Raw genomic sequence first — 21,735 nt, forward strand, 5'->3', positions numbered from 1 at the left:
CCAATCTACTGTCTTACTCTTTAAATCAGCAAAAATTGATTTTATTAATTCCTCAGCATGAGAAGAAATACGAGTGTAGTACTCTTGTATGCAGATTAGAAATAAATGGTGAGTCCAAAAAAATTCAGTTATAAAGGCAATAAGGATCAGTCTCTGAATTGTTGTGGAGAATGGATAGTTGCAGGTTGCATGCCGCAAATGTTACCAGTAGCATTGACATCGATACTTGAACAGTTGAATTCAAAATTCTTATTTTTGTATGTTGATTGAAACTCTTGTCCTGTTTACTTTTGGCAATGAATTGCAGCACTCAATGAGCTAGAGCCTTTTCCTTTTATGAGTGGCACAGGAGTGTTTAAATGGCTGCTGTCAAAGCTGTGACCATCACAGCAGTCTATTTCATACACTACAACGTCAGGCCATTAACACAGAACAGGGCTGAAGTTTGCTTCTAACCTCTGCCCCTGTATATTTCTGAAAGAAGTGAAGTGCAAGTATGCCTCTCACTGAGACTTGTGTGTATTTTTACCGTCATGTTCACTCCCTGAGACACACTCAAGAGATTTTAAATTCAGCTTGAAGTATGCTTTCTCCCAGTTAAGCTTCTTCTGCAACTCATCAGGTAAGACCTTCCATGATCTCTCACTCTCCAGGCAGACACTGAACTCAGGTCTGCAGTCAACTTTTGGGTATATGTCCTTTCGATTTTTTTCAAGAACTCTTTATTTAAAATTCTATACGTTCATTGGTGATCCATAGTCATGACGACCCTTTAAGTGCAGCTCAACAACACAATGCGAATCTCTTCTACTGATCACTATGCTAATCTTGAGAACTCAGTTGAAGTTAGTACAACACACCTCAAAGACAGTAGTGTTTATTCATGTTCACATTCCTGGATCTTGTTTCCGCCTGCATAAAAATCAGAGCAGCAGAAATCAAAATTTCAGGGCGCACCTAATGCCCACAAGCAGCTGAATGTTTGCAAAACTCCAAACATGAGATTCATATGGGTCATTGATTCAAGTGGAAAAGAAAAGCTGCATAATATTAGGCATAATTTTAACTTCTAACCAATTTAGTTCATTTGGTGACTAGCCATTTTACACCCTGGAAAATAAAAAATAGACAACCTAGTTACGATTAGCTTCTAACATACTGATCAATTTTTTGCCAGGTAGGTTTGGTTAAAAATTCCCACCATTATGTTGAGCTTGACTTGACTTTTGGCTTCACCCTTTTCCTGTCTCTTGAGGCCCAGTATTGATATCCACGTACTTAGCTTTACAGCACACCCTAAAAGTCCATGTGTAAACCTTTCTTGCTTTCCTGTATTAAAATGATCACTGAAGCTCAAAATTCTGAGCATGCTTTTAGTCATCTCTAAGGTCATTTGCTTTTAGCGCAGGATTGAACTTGTCTAATTATACTTCAATAAAGCATTTTGGAATGATTTTCTCTGTCAGAATGCTACATCAGTTCTACTTCTAGCTTAAGTAGCTCTGATTGATACTTTTAAGTGCAATAAATTTCTCAATTTGTGTCCATCCGAGGTACATTTATAAACAGTTGTGACTCAGTCAATAGCACTCTAACCTCCTGTGAGCACATGGGACTTGAATATAGGTTGTCTCTTGACATTTTAGTGCAGTATTGACAGAGGTACTGACAACCTCGGGGTGGATGTAAAAGATCCCATGGTACCAATTTGAAAAAAAGGAGTAGTGTTCTCCTTTATTTGCTCACCAAGGTTTAACCCTCAACCATTACTAAAAAAGAAACAGATTATCTGGTCATTGCCACGTTGCTGTTTGAAGGACCTCACCACGTGCAAGTTGGCTGCTCCATTTTCTGCTGCAGTGATTGCACATCTGAGGTACTTCAAGGGTTGCAATGTTTTGTGATGTTCTGAGGTTAGAAAAGGGTCTATACAGATATAAAACTTTATTGTATTACTATGCAGTGATCAGTTATGATAATGTTTACTGATGAACTTGTTCTTTATATCCAAAGAAATTCGTAATTGCCATTCAATACCTGACAACTCTCCCCATCTCGCAGTTTGAACCTGGAAACTTTCTCGTGTCAGTGAGGCTGGGTAGAACACAATGTAGTGATTTGGAAAAACTCTGCAGGTCTGGCAGCATCTGTGAAGAAAAAGTCAGAGATAACGTTTCGGGCCCAGTGACCCTTTCCTAGTTCTGTGCAAGGGTCACCGGACCCGAAACGTTAACTCTGATTTTTTTCTTCACAGATGCTGCCAGACCTGCTGAGTTTTTCGAGCAACTTCTGTCATTGTTCCTGATTTTCAACATCTGCAGTTCTTTTGGTTTTTACAATATAGTGGTTTACCTACTGAGTTGCCTGGGGAGCTTTATAGTGTCTGGTCTTTGCTTTGACAGAGATTTTTGCTTAATTTGAGTACCAAATTTCATCATCAACCAACCTCTAAGGGATTTCATTTTTTTTGCTGAATACAGATGTTTAAACTTCTGCTTTGTTTTCTTCTTCTTTGTTAACTACTGGTTCCTGCTTAATTTCTAGACTGGAAGAATTTTATTCTGAATCCAGAAGCAAAATAATGTATCACATTTAAAGTACATGATGGAAACCTGTTTAAAGTGTTTTTCTTAATTCCAGTTTTATAAAACTAGAACATAATCGTAGTAAAGGAAAAATATTTTGTGATGGTGTTAGACTTATTGCAAAGTTTAGCTATGACCATATCCATGGAGATTTTGTTGGTCCTTCTCCATGCTTCCATACATTTAGTTCTACAAAAAATCTTATGGAATCCGAGGGGCAAATTTTCCAGCAATCCCATTCCAGATTCCCACTCCAGCCCTTTTTTACGAAAGATAGGAGCCACATTTCTGAGAGGTGATTCTGCTCAGGTCTCCATCGAAATTATGAAATAATAGTTCCATTCTGACAAGTTTTTGTCACGTAAAACTGTCAGGGGAAGGTAAATCATTGCCCATTTTTACAATAGTCAGCTGCTGTAAGCTGACATTTTAAAGATCCAGGCATCTATTTTGACAGTAGCTGTCAAAGGGTCAGTGTGTAGGATAACTGGTGTCAGCGTCTTGGGAGGATTGGGAGTTAGGTGCTTAGGGTGCTGCCTGTGAATGTATTTCCTTAATAGTCTAACGTTTCCTGAGTAACTCATTCATTTAATTTCATCGGAGCAAGCCAGTTTTTACGGAGACTTTTATAGGGTTCTTGGCATAGTGGAAAATTCAATTGCCAGGCAATTCCTTTGGAGTGTGCCACAATGCGAATCTGCAGAGCCTCCATGTAGATCTCCAATCTCTGCTCACAAAACAACTATCTGGCCAGTGGAAAACTGTTTCAAAAGAGTAGTTCTACGCCAGAAGGAAACATTCAAACCGCAACCTAGGTTCCATCCCTGTGCAAGAGCAGTTCACCTGATTCAAGCCTGTACCCTTTACCCATTAGTGCTGCAACTTAAAAGTGTCACCTGCATACCACAGTTTACAAAGGCGTTGCAAAATGCCACACAACGGCATGGATAATAAAATGTGAGGCTGGATGAACACAGCAGGCCCAGCAGCATCTCAGGAGCACAAAAGCTGACGTTTCGGGCCTAGACCCTTCATCAGAGAGGGGGATGGGGTGAGGGTTCTGGAATAAATAGAGAGAGAGGGGGAGGGGGACGGAAGACGGAGAGAAAAGAAGATAAGTGGAGAGGAGAGTATAGGTGGGGCGGTAGGGAGGGGATAGGTTAGTCCAGGGAAGATGGACAGGTCAGGGAGGTGGGATGAGGTTAGTAGGTAGTAGATGGGGGTGTGGCTTGGGGTGGGAGGAAGGGATGGGTGAGAGGAAGAACAGGTTAGGGAGGCAGAGACAGGCTGGACTGGTTTTGGGATGCAGTGGGTGGAGGGGAAGAGCTGGGCTGGTTGTGTGGTGCAGTTGGGGGAGGGGACGAACTGGGCTGGTTTTGGGATGCGGTGGGGGAAGGGGAGATTTTGAAGCTGGTGAAGTCCACATTGATACCATTGAGCTGCAGGGTTTCCAAGCGGAATATGAGTTGCTGTTCCTGCAACCTTCGGGTGGCATCATTGTGGCACTGCAGGAGGCCCATGATGGACATGTCATCGAAAGAATGGGAGGGGGAGTGGAAATGGTTCGCGACTGGGAGGTGCAGTTGTTTATTGCAAACTGAGCGGAGGTGTTCTGCAAAGCGGTCCCCAAGCCTCCTCTTGGTTTCCCCAATGTAGAGGGAGCCACACTGGGTACAATGGATACAGTATACCACGTTGGCAGATGTGCAGGTGTACCTGTGCTTAATATGGAAAGTCATCTTGGGGCCTGAGATAGGGGTGAGGGAGGAGGTGTGGGGGCAAGTGCAGCATTTCCTGTGGTTGCAGGGGAAGGTGCCGTGTGTGGTGGGGTTGGAGGGCAGTGTGGAGCGAACAAGGGAGTCACGGAGAGAGTGGTCTCTCCGGAAAGCAGACAGGGGTGGGGATGGAAAAATGTCTTGGGTGGTGGGGTCGGATTGTAGATGGCGGAAGTGTGGGAGGATAATGCGTTGTATCCTGAGGTTGGTGGGGTGGTCTGCAGTTCCCGTTATCACTGACACAACGGCATGGAATTGTTTTTCTAACACCTTAAACTGTAAAGATATGCTGTGAAATGCAATTCAGCCAATGAGTGAGTGAGCTGCGAATACCAAGGTATTCTGATCAGTTGATAAATGTAAGGGAGATTAGCAAGTCATTCTGGTTTATTTAGATAATCCAAAAGCTCTTATGGTGTAGTGTTACTGTCTCCCTTTCTGAGCCTGATGCGTTGAAGTCCGACCTGCCACACAGATGTGTCATAACATGTCCCAACACGTTGATTTGAGCAAAAAATGTTGTTAGGATAGTTCAAACAGTTTGGCAAATGGTTATCGTTAGTTGAAAATGTTTAGCCATGCTTGTTAATGATTACACGTTTCAGGCAATGTGGAACTTATGAGCTTAGTTAAATATGGGACAATTAGAAACCACAATAACTTATTCTAGTTTGTATCTAATCTGGTTGTGAAATGTTTTTATTATCCTGCCTTGAGAAGGTTGTTGATGAGATAAAGAAGGGAGCTAACTTGTTCATTTATAAATAAATTGAGGCACAAGGAGTTGACCTTGTCTTTCATGGAAAAGAAATAGCAGAGAATACATGAACAATTTTTATTTTGTAATCCATCACAAAATGTAGATCTAAACGGGCTGTTTAATTTAGATTATGATAATAAAATGTGAGGCTGGATGAACACAGCAGGCCCAGCAGCATCTCAGGAGCACAAAAGCTGACGTTTCAGGCCTAGACCCTTCATCAGAGAGGGGAATGGGGTGAGGGTTCTGGAATAAATAGGCAGAGAGGGGGAGGCGGAGCGAAGATGGAGAGAAAAGAAGAGAGGTGGCTTCAGGACATGGTCGAGCAGTTTCAAGGCTGAAGAGATTACAAGAGAGTTGCAATGGGAGAGAGATTCCCTGAGGTTGGTCCGGAGAGAGGAGGGTAACTTTTTCAGGTTAGGCGTCCCTGGAAGAGGCTTTGCAGTGAGGTTAAAATTGTATCAGTGATAATGGGAACTGCAGATGCTAGAGAATCCAAGATAATAAAACCCTCCTCCCTCCAGACCAACTTCAGGGAATCTCTCTCCCATTGCAACTCTCTTGTAATCTCTTTAGCCTTGAAACTGCTTGACCATGTCCTGAAGCCACCTATCTTCTTTTCTCTCCATCTTCAGTCCGCCTCCCCGTCTCTCCCTATTTATTCCAGAACCTTCACCCCATCCCCCTCTCTGATGAAGGGTCTAGGCTCGAAACGTCAGCTTTTGTGCTCCTGAGATGCTGCTGGGCCTGCTGTGTTCATCCAGCCTCACATTTTATTAGAGATAATGGGAACTGCAGATGCTGGAGAATTCCAAGATAATAAAATGTGAGGCTGGATGAACACAGCAGGCCCAGCAGCATCTCAGGAGCATAAAAGCTGACGTTTCGGGCCTGACAGCCACACTGAGCCCTGCCGCATCTTCACCATCCCCCCAGACCTCCCACTGACTGAGGACGAACGGTCAGTCCTTAGTAAGGGGCTCACCTTTGTCCCCCTACAACCACACATCAACGAATACCAGTCACGGTTGGACATAGAGCAGTTTTTCCGCCGTCTTCGCCTCCATGCCTACTTCTTCAACCGGGAACCTAACCCTCCTTCTACTGACCCCTTCACCTGCTTCCAACACGAGTCCTCCTCCTGGACACCACCCCCAGGCCTCCTACCCTCCCTCGACCTCTTCATCTCCAACTGCCGTCGAGACATTAACTGCCTCAACCTCTCCACCCCTCTCACCCACTCCAACCTCTCCCCCGCAGAACAAGCAGCCCTCCGCTCCCTCCGCTCCAACCCCAACCTCACCATCAAACCCGCAGACAAGGGTGGCGCAGTGGTAGTATGGCGCACTGACCTCTACATCACCGAGGCCAGACGCCAACTCTCTGACACCACCTCCTACCGCCCCCTCGATCATGACCCCACACCCGAGCACCAAACCATCATCTCCAACACCATTCACGACCTCATCACCTCAGGGGACCTCCCACCCACAGCCTCCAACCTCATTGTTCCCCAACCCCGCACGGCCCGTTTCTATCTCCTTCCCAAAATCCACAAACCTGCCTGCCCTGGACGACTCATCATCTCAGCCTGCTCCTGCCTCACCGAACTCATCTCCACCTATCTGGACTCCATTTTCTCCCCTTTGGTCCAGGAACTCCCCACCTACGTCCGTGACACCACCCACACCCTCCACCTCCTCCAGGACTTCCAATTCCCTGGCCCCCAACACCTCATATTCACCATGGACGTCCAGTCCCTATACACCTGCATTCCCCATGCAGATGGCCTCAAGGCCCTCCGCTTCTTCCTGTCCCGCAGACCCGACCAGTCCCTCTCCACCGACACTCTCATCAGCCTCAACAACTTCTCTTTTGACTCCTCCCACTTCCTACAGACTAAGGGGGTGGCCATGGGCACCCGCATGGGCCCCAGCTATGCCTGCCTCTTTGTAGGTTACGTGGAACAGTCCCTCTTCCGCACCTACACAGGCCTCAAACCCCACCTCTTCCTCCGGTACATTGATGACTGTATCGGCACCGCCTCTTGCTCCCCAGAGGAGCTCGAACAGTTCATCCACTTCACCAACACCTTCCACCCCAACCTTCAGTTCACCTGGGCCATCTCCAGCACATCCCTCACCTTCCTGGACCTCTCAGTCTCCATCTCAGGCAACCAGCTTGTAACTGATGTCCATTTCAAGCCCACCGACTCCCACAGCTACCTAGAATACACCTCCTCCCACCCACCCTCATGCAAAAATTCCATCCCCTATTCCCAATTCCTCCACCTCCGCCGCATCTGCTCCCACGATAAGACATTCCACTCCCGCACATCCCAGATGTCCAAGTTCTTTAAGGACCGCAACTTTCCCCCCACAGTGATCGAGAACGCCCTTGACCGCGTCTCCCCTATTTCCCGCAACACATCCCTCACACCCCGCCCCCGCCACAACCGCCCTAAGAGGATCCCCCTCGTTCTCACACACCACCCTACCAACCTCCGGATACAACGCATCATCCTCCGACGCTTTCGCCATTTACAATCCGACCCCACCACCCAAGACATTTTTCCATCCCCACCCCTGTCTGCTTTCCGGAGAGACGACTCTCTCCATGACTCCCTTGTTCGCTCCACACTGCCCTCCAACCCCACCACACCCGGCACCTTCCCCTGCAACCGCAGGAAATGCTACACTTGCCCCCACACCTCCTCCCTCACCCCTATCCCAGGCCCCAAGATGACATTCCACATTAAGCAGAGGTTCACCTGCACATCTGCCAATGTGGTATACTGCATCCACTGTACCTGGTGCGGCTTCCTCTACATTGGGGAAACCAAGCGGAGGCTTGGAGACCGCTTTGCAGAACACCTCCGCTCAGTTCGCAAAAACAACTGCACCTCCCAGTCGCAAACCATTTCCACTCCCCCTCCCATTCTCTAGATGACATGTCCATCATGGGCCTCCTGCACTGCTACAATGATGCTACCCGAAGGTTGCAGGAACAGCAACTCATATTCCGCCTGGGAACCCTGCAGCCTAATGGTATCAATGTGGACTTCACCAGTTTCAAAATCTCCCCTTCCCCTACTGCATCCCTAATCCAGCCCAGTTCATCCCCTCCCCCCACTGCACCACACAACCAGCCCAGCTCTTCCCCCCCACCCACTGCATCCCAAAACCAGTCCAACCTGTCTCTGCCTCCCTAACCAGTTCTTCCTCTCACCCATCCCTTCCTCCCACCCCAAGCCGCACCCCCATCTACCTACTAACCTCATCCCACCTCCTTGACCTGTCCGTCTTCCCTGGACTGACCTATCCCCTCCCTACCTCCCCACCTATTTCCCTCCACCTATCTTCTTTTCTCTCCATCTTCGGTCCGCCTCCCCCTCTCTTCCCTATTTATTCCAGTTCCCTCTCCCCATCCCCCTCTCTGATGAAGGGTCCAGGCCCGAAACGTCAGCTTTTGTGCTCCTGAGATGCTGCTTGGCCTGCTGTGTTCATCCAGCCTCACATTTTATTATCTCACATTTTATTATCTTGGATTCTCCAGCATCTGCAGTTCCCATTATCACTAATTTAGATTATGGTTGCATAACATGGAAGTGAAATAATTTTCTCCCATCTAGAATGGAACACACTTCTAACAAAGTTAATTATTGTGTTGATTAGCACAATTAAAGTCGTAAATAATTAGACATTCTAAGCATGTGTACACAAGAATATGATTTAATACTGTATGTATGCTCATGACCAGAGGATGAATGAAGCAACATGCTATGAAGCTTTAGTATGAATATTATTTGAGATTTGGGAAACCCTTTGCAGAAGCTTGTCTCACAGTTAGGTAGAATCTGCAGTGACCAGATTCTGTGCGAAATTATCTGTGAGCTTGTGCATCATTTGGATCTTTGTGGATGATCAGCCATGATCATAATGAATAGTGGTGCTGGCTTGAAGGGCCGAATGGCCTACTCCAGCACCTATTGTCTGTTGTCTATTGTCAACTAGCTGCAATAATGGATGCAGATCCTGGCACTGTAGTTTTCTGCTTGTAAGACCATACAGTGAGCTGATGGTCTCAGATACATTTTTCTTATTGTTATGTTGGGCAATGGCCTTAATCAGCTTTTTGCCCTTTCTTTAGCCATTTCACAATTTATTCTTGGTAGCAAAAGGCTTAGTAGAAAATTTTCTGTGCACTAAAGATGAAAATTAATAAACTATTTGTGAGTGAAAATATATCATCTTTCACATATTGCTAATATGTTATGCAGAGTAACATCAAGTAACGTAAGATTTATAGCTAGGTGAAAACATTGGATAAGCTAGAATTATTTTTTCTCAGAACAAAGGAGGTGTTCAAAATTGTAAGTCACCTAAATATCAATTCAGAGAGTTTCTACAAGCATGCCCTGTTTCAACAGTACAAAAGAAAACCAAGCAGCACATACTTTAACAAATGCATGGATGCAATAAGATGTGGAATATTTTGTGATTGCACCAATTTGGGGAAATAATTCAGCGTACGTGACTACAGGTCATAATGTTTACGCTGTACAGACAGAATCTGTTTTGTTCATAATGCGTGCGCTGACTATTTTAAAGAATCATTCACTTTGTCCCATTCCATCACACTTACCCTGTAGTCTTCCTTTTCAATTGCGCATGCAGTTCTATTTTGAAGGCTGCATGCCACCGCCCGTTTCGATATCACGTTCCAGATGAGCTATCTGGCTATCGTTTTACATTGTATATTCCATTAAATGTTTGGCAGACGCGTGAATATGGGATTCTAACAGAAGTAGAAATATATTGAAGGCAATACTTTTGTTGAACAGTTTAGTTCTTGGAGTTAAGATCCTTCTGTACTCTCGCAGGATTGAACCAAGAAAGAAGAGAATCTGGTTATGGTGGGATTGTTTGCAGCTAAGGATGCTGATGTGTGTTTGGAAATCACGTAGGGTTTCTTGAATGAGTGGATACGTTGGAGCTATCATAGATATGGCTGAAACACTTACACAATGGCAGATGCATACTAAAATCAGTTGAGTCACTTTTAAAGATTAGGAAGCAGCAAGGTGACTGAAGAATAAGTGTTTACTTTAAAAACTAAAAGTCTTGCTACAGTTGTTTAGTGCTTTACTAAGACTGCAATTGAACTAAAATGTGCAGTTTTAGTCTCCATGCGTAACTTGTCTTGGAGGCAGTACAGTGAAGGTACATTAGATTGGCTCCTGGGTTGAGAACATTGCCCTTTGACAAGTAAATTAAACTGAGTAAATCCCTAGAGTTGAGAAGAATGAGAGGTGATCCCTTTGAAATATAAAATATTCTGAAGGGGCTTGACAGGGAACATAAGAGATTATGTTCTGTAGCTGAGGAATCTAGAACACAGATGTAATGTTTCATTATAAAGGGCAAATTGTCTAGAGGCTGAGGAGAAATTTATTGACAAAGTATTGCAAATTTTTTGGAATTCTGCACCCAGAGTTTTGTAGAATCTCCATTGTTGCATATATTCAAAGCTGAGATAGATTTTTGGTACGAGGAATCAAAGGCTATAGGGAGTAGGCAGGCAAGTGGAAAAGAGGCAGAAGATCAGCTGCGATTTTATTGTACTCAATGGGCCATATAGTCTACCATTTTTTATGTTCTTACAAAAGGGGAATTTTAGCTTGTACAAGAAATTAATCCTTGTTGCAGCATTTTGTATTCAGGAAAGAGTTGTCTGTTTATGTAATAATGTGCATGAAATGTTAATTGGTGTGTCTAATTAATGTTAGTATGTCATTACTGCATGTGTACATGCGCAAGATGATCTCTCACATCAGAGTTATTTTTAAAATTGTTAATCTTCAGTAGATGAGTATGAAGGATAATCCAATTGGAAGGCTGCTCATTAAAGAACAAGGGACTCGGCCTTGTAGTCATAGTGATTTGTTTTTAAAGTAACTGAGTTGCCTTTCTTTCTCTTCACTATAATTGTATTGGAAGCAGAGTTAAGTAAGTGGTTGCTGTGGTGATAAGAGATAATGGGAACTGCAGATGCTGGAGATTCCAAGATAATAAAATGTGAGGCTGGATGAACACAGCAGGCCAAGCAGCATCTCAGGAGCACAAAAGCTGACGTTTCGGGCCTAGACCCTTCATCAGAGAGGGGGATGGGGGGAGGGAACTGGAATAAATAGGGAGAGAGGGGGAGGCGGACGGAAGATGGAGAGTAAAGAAGATAGGTGGAGAGGGTGTAGGTGGGGAGGTAGGGAGGGGATAGGTCAGTCCAGGGAAGACGGACAGGTCAAGGAGGTGGGATGAGGTTAGTAGGTAGCAGGGGGTGCGGCTTGGGGTGGGAGGAAGGGATGGGTGAGAGGAAGAACCGGTTAGGGAGGCAGAGACAGGTTGGACTGGTTTTGGGATGCAGTGGGTGGGAGGGAAGAGCTGGGCTGGTTGTGTGGTGCAGTGGGGGGAGGGGATGAACTGGGCTGGTTTAGGGATGCAGTAGGGGAAGGGGAGATTTTGAAACTGGTGAAGTCCACATTGATACCATATGGCTGCAGGGTTCCCAAACTGTGGTGATAAATTGGTTTAGATGTTCGAAACCAGGGTGCTAGGATAAGACTGCTACTATTGCTACCTTAACCTAGTGGCTAGAAAGCTAATAACATCATCCTGGAGACCAGTTACTAGTGGTGTACCACAAGGGTCGGTGTTGGGTCCACTGCTGTTTGTCATTTTTATAAATGACCTGGATGAGGGCGTAGAAGGATGGGTTAGTAAATTTGCCGATGACACTAAGGTCGGTGGAGTTGTGGATAGTGACAAAGGACGCTGTAGGTTGCAGAGAGACATAGATAAGCTGCAGAGCTGGGCTGAGAGGTGGCAAATGGAGTTTAATGCAGACAAGTGTGAGGTGATGCAATTTGGTAGGAGTAACCGGAAGGCAAAGTACTGGGCTAATGGTAAGATTCTTAGTGTAGATGAGCAGAGAGATCTCGATGTCCATGTACACACATCCTTGAAAGTTGCCACGCAGGTTGACAGGGCTGTAAAGAAGGCATATAGAGTGTTTTAGGCTCTATTAATAGAGGGATCGAGTTCCGGAACCAAGAGATTACGCTGCAGCTGTACAAAACTCTGGTGCGGCCGCACTTGGAGTATTGCGTAGAGTTCTGGTCACCGCACTATAAGAAGGATGTGGAAGCTTTGGAAAGGGTGCAGAGGAGATTTACTAGGATGTTGCCTGGTATGGAGGGAAGGTCTTACGAGGAAAGGCTGAGGGACTTGAGGCTGTTTTCATTAGAGAGAAGGTGGTTGAGAAGTGACTTAATTGAGACATATCAGATAATCAAAAGGGTCAGATAGGGTGGATAAGGAAAGCCTTTTTCCTAGGATGGTGACGGCGAGCACAAGGGGGCATAGCTTTAAATTGAGGGGTGAAAGATATAGGACAGATGTCAGAGGTAGTTTCTTTACTCAGAGAGTAGTAAGGGAATGGAACGCTTTGCCTGCAACGGTAGTAGATTCGCCAACTTTAGGTACATTTAAGTCGTCATTGGATAAGCATATGGACGTACATGGAATAGTGTAGGTTAGATGGGCTTGAGATCGGTATGACAGGTCGGCACAACATCGAGGGCCGAAGGGCCTGTACTGTGCTGTAATGTTCTATGTTCTATGTTCTAAATGGAGTAGACGTGAAGAAGTGTTTCCCTTAACAGGGAGGACAGTTACTGGGGGACTCCGATTTAAAGTGATTGGTTGAAGGATTAGAGGCATATGAATGGAATGTGCTGCTTGATGTGGTGTTGGAGGCAGAAAGCCTTGATTACTTTAAAAGGTACCTGGCTCTGCACCTCAAGTGTTGTAATCTACAAGGCCATGGACAAGGTAGTGGAAGATGAGCTAATAGGTGTGTGGCTAGTATTTTTTCCCTTTTTCAGTTGTCTCATATAATGGACTGGCTGGAGGCCTCTTCCTTGATTGTCTTATTTTGTTCCATCTGTTACTAAAGTAATAAATACAGGGATTTGGGCATCTATCCATCAGTCTGAAATTGTACCCTTACATTGTAAGAGGATTTGCCAGTGAGGGAGCTGCTAATCTTAAATGCAGCATTCTTTGAAGTTGCAAATGTGACCTTTAACATTGGCAATATATTAACTGGCTCATATTCAAAGCAGCTTTGGATATTTCTCCTTCATGTTTCAATTAAATTAATCACTAGGTTCAGGAAAATTTACTCAGATCTTTTACTTATGTTTCTGCACCTCACATCAGCTAAATTGGATAATCTGCACAAATTCACTTTTGGGCTCATAAAGCATATGCTGAATAAGCAGAAGGACCTTTTCCTCTGCATACTTTTACATATGAGTTTCCTTTTCTCCTCAGCAGATTTTGATTAATCAGAGTAAAGTACACTACTATAGGCAACATCTACTCTTCAGTTTAGTTGACAAGGATCAATTTTTTTTTGTTAAACCAGTCTTCAGTTAGGATGTGGGATCAGTGTTCTTCTTTCCTAAACTTGATTGACATCGCTGATCAGTAGATTGCATTTGAAATATAAGTTTAACCATTTGGACATTCATTGTCACCATCTCAGACTTAGTAGTCATAGTTACAAATCATAAAATGATTTGGAAACCCCATTATGTAATTGTTAAACTTGACTACTCTTTTGTCCCCTTTTTCATCTAATATTTGTAATTCCATAGTTTTGGTTTTCTAAACGCCCTGTGAGTTCCTTTTATCCAATTTTTTAATCAGATTTTATGTAGATTACTTAGTTGTTGGGATTCATTGATGAATAATGCCAAGTATGTCTTTTGCACAAAGTTCAAAGGCTTTGTTGTAAAAATGCTGTCATAAATGTATTTATACATCTTAATTAATGAGCAATTTGACTTTCCTTTTATTAGGTGACATTGGGAACTACTATTATGGACAGGGACACCCTATGAAACCGCATCGAATCCGTATGACCCATAATCTGTTGCTGAATTATGGCTTGTACAGAAAGATGGAAATCTATGTAAGTTGGTATTTCTGTTTTCTAAACCTGACTAGTTGGAGCATGGAGAAGGAGAAGTGACAATGGTATACCCAACTGATTTTTGTTGTTTTTCCATTAGCGGCCACACAAGGCCACAACAGAGGAGATGACAAAATACCACAGTGATGACTACATCAAGTTCCTGCGGTCAATACGACCAGATAACATGTCGGAGTACAGCAAACAGATGCAGAGATGTAAGAAAGGAATTTAAGTTGTCTTGTACAACATAAAATCATATTGGCCTAAATATTCAGGATTTATGAATCTTGTAAAGATGAATAATCTGAAGTGTTCATGGTTCCCTCCAGAAAATTTGTCATGACATCTTGTATTTTGTGCAACGGACTCTCTCAGCTTGAACTTTGTTCCGTCACTCTTGTTTTCAGCTAAATTTGACATTGTGTTTAATACACCCCACCCTCATCTCGCTCGCAGTTATATATCTGAAGTGATTGTGTAACTTTAATTCTGTTCCTGGTTGATAAGTAAAGACAGTGGGGAATTGTCAGGTTCCATAAGGATACATAAGGATTTTAAGCCCTACAATTTATTAACGTTTTAATTTTATACACTTTGTTCTTCTCAATATTTAGTCAATCACAATCAATTGTAATTAGTATAGTACAGTATCTACTTAATCAGAGGTTAAGATGGGACATACTAGTTAAGCAGTAAAATGCATAATGTTATCCTTTAAAAGCTCCAAAATTCAAAATGTCCAAAAGTATATTGAGTTCTTTGTCTATACCGTGGGGTGAAAGCCCATTAACTATATTTGTCTGCCATGAGCTTCTAGATGCTTGGCACTTAAACTGTGTCCTTGGTTAGCTGAGTCTTTCCATTATCTCACCCAAGGATATTCTCCATAGCTAGTTTGACAACACCTTGAATCAGATCTCTAGCCTTCAAAACAGTTTTCTGTGATTGTATTGTTTATATTGCCTGTCATGCTTTATTTAGGGGCAGAAATGTTCATAACACCTGTTAATCAGCTGCTCAGCTATTTACTCTAACGTATCTAAATTCTTATCATATGATTTAACTGTACAGTTATTCATTAAAGTGACATCTATTCTAATCCAACAGAATGGATATAGGTTTGGCACCCTTGCCATAGCCAATCATGAATGATGGTGGATCATGAAGCAGGAGGTGGAGGTTACACAAGTAGCCCTATCATCAATGATGGGGGAGCCCAACTCATTAGTGCAAAAGTCAAGGCTGAAGTATTTGCCTACGTATCAGCTTGACATGCCATGCGTGTGATCCCTCTCAACCTCTTCCAACGTCATAGATGCTAGACTTCAAACAATTCGATTCATTCCAAGTAATACCAAGAAACAGCTGAAGACACTGGATACTAGAAAGGCAATAGGTCCTGACAATATTCCTGCAGTAGTGCTGCAAACCTGTGGTCCAAAACTAGTTGTGCACTAAGCCAAACTGTTGCAGAACAGCTACAACAGCCTGAAAATCTACAAAATCTTTCAGATATGTTAAGTGCATATAAAACAGGGCAGATCCTTTTCTGATGAAGGGTCTAGGCCCGAAACGTCAGCTTTTGTGCTCCTAAGATGTTGCTTGGCCTGCTGTGTTCATCCAGCTCCACACTTTGTTATCTTGGATTCTCCAGCATCTGCAGTTCCCATTATCTCAGATACCATCCAGTCAGTTACTGCCCTGCTAAACGTCTGTAAAGTTATGGAATAAGTCATTGACAGTGCTATCAAATAATACTTGCAAAGGAATAACTGTTTTGTTCGGCCAGGGGAACTTGGCTCCTGACTCCATTACAACCTTGGTCCAAACGTGGTCAAAAAAGCTAAAATCCAAAGGTGACGTCAGGGCGATTGGCTTTGATATCACAGCAGCTTTTTGTCAGGTATGGTATCAAGGAGTCCTAGTAAAACAGTCAGTGTGAATCACGATGTAAACTGTCTACTGGTCAGAATTATACCTAGCTCAAAGGAAGATGGTTGTGGTCATTGGAGATTGATCTTCGATCTTTGCTCGGACATCACTACAGGAATAAATTCAGAAAGTGATGAGAAACACCCGGCAGGTCTGGCAGCATCTGTGGGGAGGAAGCAGAGTTAACACTTCGTATCGAGTGACCCTTCTTCAGAATGGACCCAAAAATGGACTGGACCCGCAACGGTAACTCTGCTTTCTCTTCACAAATGCTGCTAAACCTGCTGAGGCTTTCCCCCAATTTCTGATTTTGTTTCTGATTTCCAGCATTTGCAGCTCGTTGGTTTATTTTCATCACTGCAGGAATTCTTGGTTCATGTCCTTGGTCTCCTCATCTCCAGCTGCTTCGTCAGTGACGTTCCCTCCATCATAAGATCAGAGGTGTCAATATTTGCTGGTGATTGCACAGTGTTCAGCACCATTTATTATTCCTCAGATACTGAATTAGTCTCTGTCCATTTACAGTAAGACCTGGACAAATGCAAGCTTGGGCTGATAAGTAGCAAGTAGGGAAAGACAGTAGTGTAGTAGCAATGTAATTGATGAGGAATTCAGAGGTTCCGCATTAAGTTCTAGGAACAAAGCATCAAATCTCACCATGGCAGCTGGTGGAATTTGTATCCATTTAGTAAATCTGGAACACAAAGATAGTGTCAGGATTGGTGACCATGGAACTGGCTCAATTTCTATAAAAACACATCTGTTTCACTGATGACTTTTTGGAAATTAAGCCTGGTGTGCTTACCTGTGCTAGTCTACTATGACTCCAGACTCGTAGCAATGTAGTGACTTCTAACTGGCTTCTGAGATAGCCAAACAAACCATTTAGTTCAAGGGCAATTAGAAATGACCAATAAGTGCTCACCTTGCCCACATCCCATCAAGAGCATAAAGCAAAACAACGTAACATTTTCACCATCCCCAGTTCCAGACGTGAAACATCTCCAAGAAGAAGGAATCTAACTATCGCGCCTCGATGTCCAATGACATTACCATCACTGAATGCCCCACGATTAACATCCAAAGATCACTACTGACCAGAAATTGAACTGGACTAACCATGTAAATACTGTGGCTACAAGAACAGGCTAAAGGCTAGAAATTCTGCAGCAAGAAACTTTCGACCTTTCTCCTTAAAGCCTGTCTGGCACCTACAAGGCACAAATGAAGAGTGTGATGGCATACTCTCCACTTGCCCAGATGTGTGCAGCTCCAACATCACACAAAAATCTTGACACTATCCAGGGCAAGACAGCCCTCTTGATTGGCATCCATCCACCGCTTAAAGTATTTACTCCCTTCACCCCGATGCACAATTGCAGCAGTGTGTGTACTGTCTATGCGATGTATTTCAACTTCCTTCCAAAGCACATTCAAAATCTGCGATTTCAGCTACATTGTGCTGCAGAAGCAACACTAGCTGCAAGTTCCCTTCTAAGCTAAATGCCATCCTAACATGGAACTGTATTGCTGTTCCTTCAGTGTCACAGGGTCAAAAATAGTACTGAGAACGCACCTGCAGCCTAAATCCTGCAACAGTGCAAGAAGACAGCTCACTGTCATCTTCTCCAAAGTGATTAGAAATCTATAGTCAATGCTGATCTAGCCAGCAACATCCAGATCCCTTTTTTTAAATCCACTCATTAATTGGCTTCTGCATTTCAGCAACCAGATTAATTATTCAAGATTTTTTAAAAATTAAAATATATCTAGATACAAAATCTAGAATTCCATTATATTTTCGACTTTTTTTGTACCTGCTCATGAAATTTTATGTAGGTACAAGGACGTTATAAGTTTGTATGGACCTTCACGACAATGAAAGTACTCTGTTCTTTTTATTTTAAGTTTATAGTAAATGAAGCCTCATTTTCCCAAAATGGAGCCCATTTGCCCAGTCACTTACATTAAAATTAGGAGCAGAAGTAGTCTACTTGGTTCCTTGAGCCTACTCCATCATTCAGTAAAATCACAGTTGATCAGATTACAACATTAACTCCACATTTCCACCTCCTCAAAAACCTTTAACCTCCTTGCTTATCAAAAATCTATCCATATCTGCCTAAAAATATTTGAAAACTCGACTTCCACTGACTTTAGAGGACGAAAGTTACAAAGATTCATGATCCTCTGAGGAAAAAATTTGTCATCATTATAAAGGTGCCTCCTTAATTTTGAACAGTGATCACTAGTTCTGGATTCTCCCATAAGAGGAAAAATCCTGTCTACAGTCACCCTGTCAAGCTCAAAGGATCTTAACAGTTTCCAGTTAACTCTTGCTCTTCTAAACTCCAGTGGGCACAAGTCCAGTTAATCTAACATTTCCTCATAAGGCAACCTGCCCAATGCTGGCGTTATTTTCTGATGTTGAGATGCCAGTGTTGGACTGGGGTGGACAAAGTCAGAAGTCACACGACAGCAAGTTATAGCCCAACAGGGGTTGATGTGAAATCACGAGCTTTCGGAGCACTACTGTTTCGTCAGGTGAAGGTGAAAGCAAAGTCACACAAGAATGCAACAATCGTGTTATGGGAGAACTAACTGTACTCTTTGTTTCTTGTCAACTAGCCAATCTTTTGTCCAGGCCAATGTGTTAACCACATACCGTGAGCTTTTATTTTCCATAATATCCTTTTGACACATCACCATTTTAAATACCTAATGGAAATCTAGTACAGTATATACAGCATTTCGTCTTAATCCACAAAACATGTTACTTCCTCAAAGAATACCAATAAATTGGTCAAACATAGTTTCTCTTTCACAAAACTATTTGATGTTGCCCAATTATCATGACTATCTCGAACACCCTGTTGTCTTTTTAATAGCTTCCTGTATTTTTTATATGACAGATGTCTGGTTAACTTATTTGTATTTTCCAGGATTCTGATGCCTTTTTGAAGAAAAAGGTTGAATCTATTAGTATCATTCTTTTAATTTTGCGTTCCATCTACAGTGTTTACGTTGCCATCTGTCTTTGTATCATAAACAAACATGATGGTGTGGCTCTTTCTTGTATCATCTCAGTTGGTCATAAATACAGTGAATGATTGAATTCTCAAAAACAAATCCTTGCAGACACCACTAGTCATATCCTTCCAGTTAGAATATTTGATGATTATTTTTATTCTCAATCTCCTGCTGCTCAGCTTATTTCCTAAACAAGTAAGTAATTTTCTTTTCTCCACTCCACTTCATTTTAGTTAATGGACTGTTATAAGGATTAGGGTTTAAAAAAAAGTCTTCTGAATGTCCAAGACATTAATTTCCCCTGTCAAATACTGTAGTCACGCCTTCAGGACAATTAGACAGGTTCATCGTGCATATCTGTCTTTAAAAAAATCTACTCTTTGACCAATTGAAATTTTCCAGGGTGTTCAGTCACTCTATCATTAGTTAATGACTCTAGTAATTTCAAATCAACAGATGTTAGACCAACTGATGTATAACTCTTATTTTCTTCCTCACTGTTTTATAAGTAGTAGAGTTGTATCTGAATTTTTTAATCTCAAGGAAATGTTCTCAGATGGAGAGAGTGGCAAGAATTACGGTTATCAGCGAGTGTGTCCTCATGTTCCAAAATATGAGTTCAATATTCAATTTGATGTACCAACTGAACCACTACTGTTCTGAAGCTGGTGTTAGTAATAGAAGAAATACCGACTAATGATTTGAGCTTGCCCATACAGATTCAAGATATAAAACAAAAATTGAAATCACTGGAGAAGCTCAGCAGGGCTGGCACCATCTGGTGAGAGAAAATAATGTTAATTTTTCATGTCCAGTGACCCTTCTTCATTACTGACTTGAAATGTTAACTTTGCTTTCTCTCACCAAATGTTGTCAAATCTCCTGAGTTTCTCCGGCAATTTCTGTTTTCGTTTCAGATCTTCAGCATCCCAGTTCTTTATTTTATTTTCATATTCATTTTCGTATTTTAAAAACATCTACTACATTGATACTGATATTCTGAATAAACCCAATGACGGACTCTTTTAAAAATTAATCTAGTCTTTTCATCATTCATTTTAGTATTCATTGGGCTTGCACAGAAAATTTTAAAAATTGTGCTTCATTTCTACAGTTAATGTTGGAGAAGATTGCCCTGTATTTGATGGAATGTTTGAATTTTGTCAGTTATCAACAGGAGGCTCAGTGGGTGAGTGTTGAAAATTTTTCTGGGCATGCATAAAAAAAACTTGTTGCAAGTAAAATTTCTGTTCAACAAGTCAAAATAATTTTCTTATTCCCTTTCTACATAGCTGCAGCAGTAAAACTCAATAGACAACAGACTGATATTGCAGTCAACTGGGCTGGAGGTCTTCATCATGCCAAGAAATCTGAGGCATCAGGTTTTTGTTATGTCAATGACATTGTCCTTGCCATTCTAGAATTACTGAAGTAAGTAAAGCAGCTGTTGTCTTTATAAGGGAAATAACTGATATTGTTTGGCTTGTTTTATAAAACTATGTTGTTTGATTGTATGAACAATCAGTGAAACCTTCCGGGACAATCAAGTGTAAATTGAACCAGCTAAAATGTTCCAAACAATTTTCCAACCATTGGCCCAGAATTAAAATATTACAAATATGCAATGTTAAAAGGGTTACTTAGATGACCCAGTCTGTGCTGCTGCTTATACCACATGGATTCCATGGATCCACTCTGTTTCCATATCCCTATCTTATTATCCCTTTGTGGTTTCCTTTGGTCTTCACAATTATTTGCCGAATCTCTTATTTTAGTATGCTGTGTAAATTTGAATGCTGTTCTATCTAGTTTTAATTTGAATCATTAACAAAAGCAAAGATCATACTTTGACTCAAACAATACCCATGGAACAAGCTTTGCTATTTCTAACTACACAAAAAAACTATCCTTAAAAGCTAGTGTGCCCCCCTTCTAACCATTTTCAGCTCAGAGTTAGGGTAAAAGGACCTTCTTATCACCCCAACATTCCCTAGTACTGTCCTGTGTTATACCTTGGGAAATGTCTTCTGAAAGTTCATGGATACCACATCCACTCCAATACATATTTCCTTTGCATCATATCTTCTATTAGAGAGCTTCAGTCATTGTCAAACATGATCTTCTTTCTTTGAAGTGATCTTCTTTCTTTGAAGTCCATATTGGCTATTTCCAACACAGAACGCTGGAGAAACTAAGCAGATCTGGCAAAATCTGTATGCAGAGAACAGTTAATGTTTTCAATCTGATATGACCCCGAACATTTGAAAAAGAGTCATACCAGACTCTCCAGAGATGCTGCCAGGTTTTTTCCCGAACTTCTCAATGTTAATTTCAGATTTCCAGCATTTGTAGTCTTTTGCCTTTATTGACTACTTCACATTTTCTTATCATCTCGATAGTTGCTAATTTCATAACTTTAAGATTCCAAAATTTCACCTAACCGAAGCAAGAAAGTAACTAACTGACAATTACTGGCTGATCTGTGCCTCGTTCTGAAATTGTATATTTAATTGTCCTTTTTTTAAAAACAAATGCTTTATTGGGGTCTATACATTGTAAGCAAGACTAGCATTTACTGCCCATTTATACTTACTCTTGGGGAACGTGGAAGTGA

The 21,735-nt window shown here is 42.2% G+C and overlaps 1 protein-coding gene across 5 annotated transcripts in view; it reads left to right on the top strand.

The window, feature by feature from the left end:
* Positions 1–21,735, top strand: part of LOC125452666 (histone deacetylase 2) — a 133,277-nt gene that overhangs the window by 21,466 nt on the left and 90,076 nt on the right. For all 5 annotated transcript variants that reach the window (XR_009445686.1, XR_007247578.2, XM_048531331.2 and 2 more), the window contains exons 2-5: positions 14,044–14,156; positions 14,257–14,374; positions 20,236–20,310; positions 20,414–20,552. Coding sequence is in view for 3 of the 5 variants with exons in the window: in XM_048531331.2 (XP_048387288.1) it covers positions 14,044–14,156; positions 14,257–14,374; positions 20,236–20,310; positions 20,414–20,552 (445 nt within the window). In the remaining 2 variants the exon portion in view is untranslated. The remainder of the gene's footprint in view (positions 1–14,043; positions 14,157–14,256; positions 14,375–20,235; positions 20,311–20,413; positions 20,553–21,735) is intronic.

Source organism: Stegostoma tigrinum, chromosome 4 (assembly GCF_030684315.1).
Source record: "Stegostoma tigrinum isolate sSteTig4 chromosome 4, sSteTig4.hap1, whole genome shotgun sequence".
Taxonomy (NCBI): Eukaryota; Metazoa; Chordata; class Chondrichthyes; order Orectolobiformes; family Stegostomatidae; genus Stegostoma; species Stegostoma tigrinum.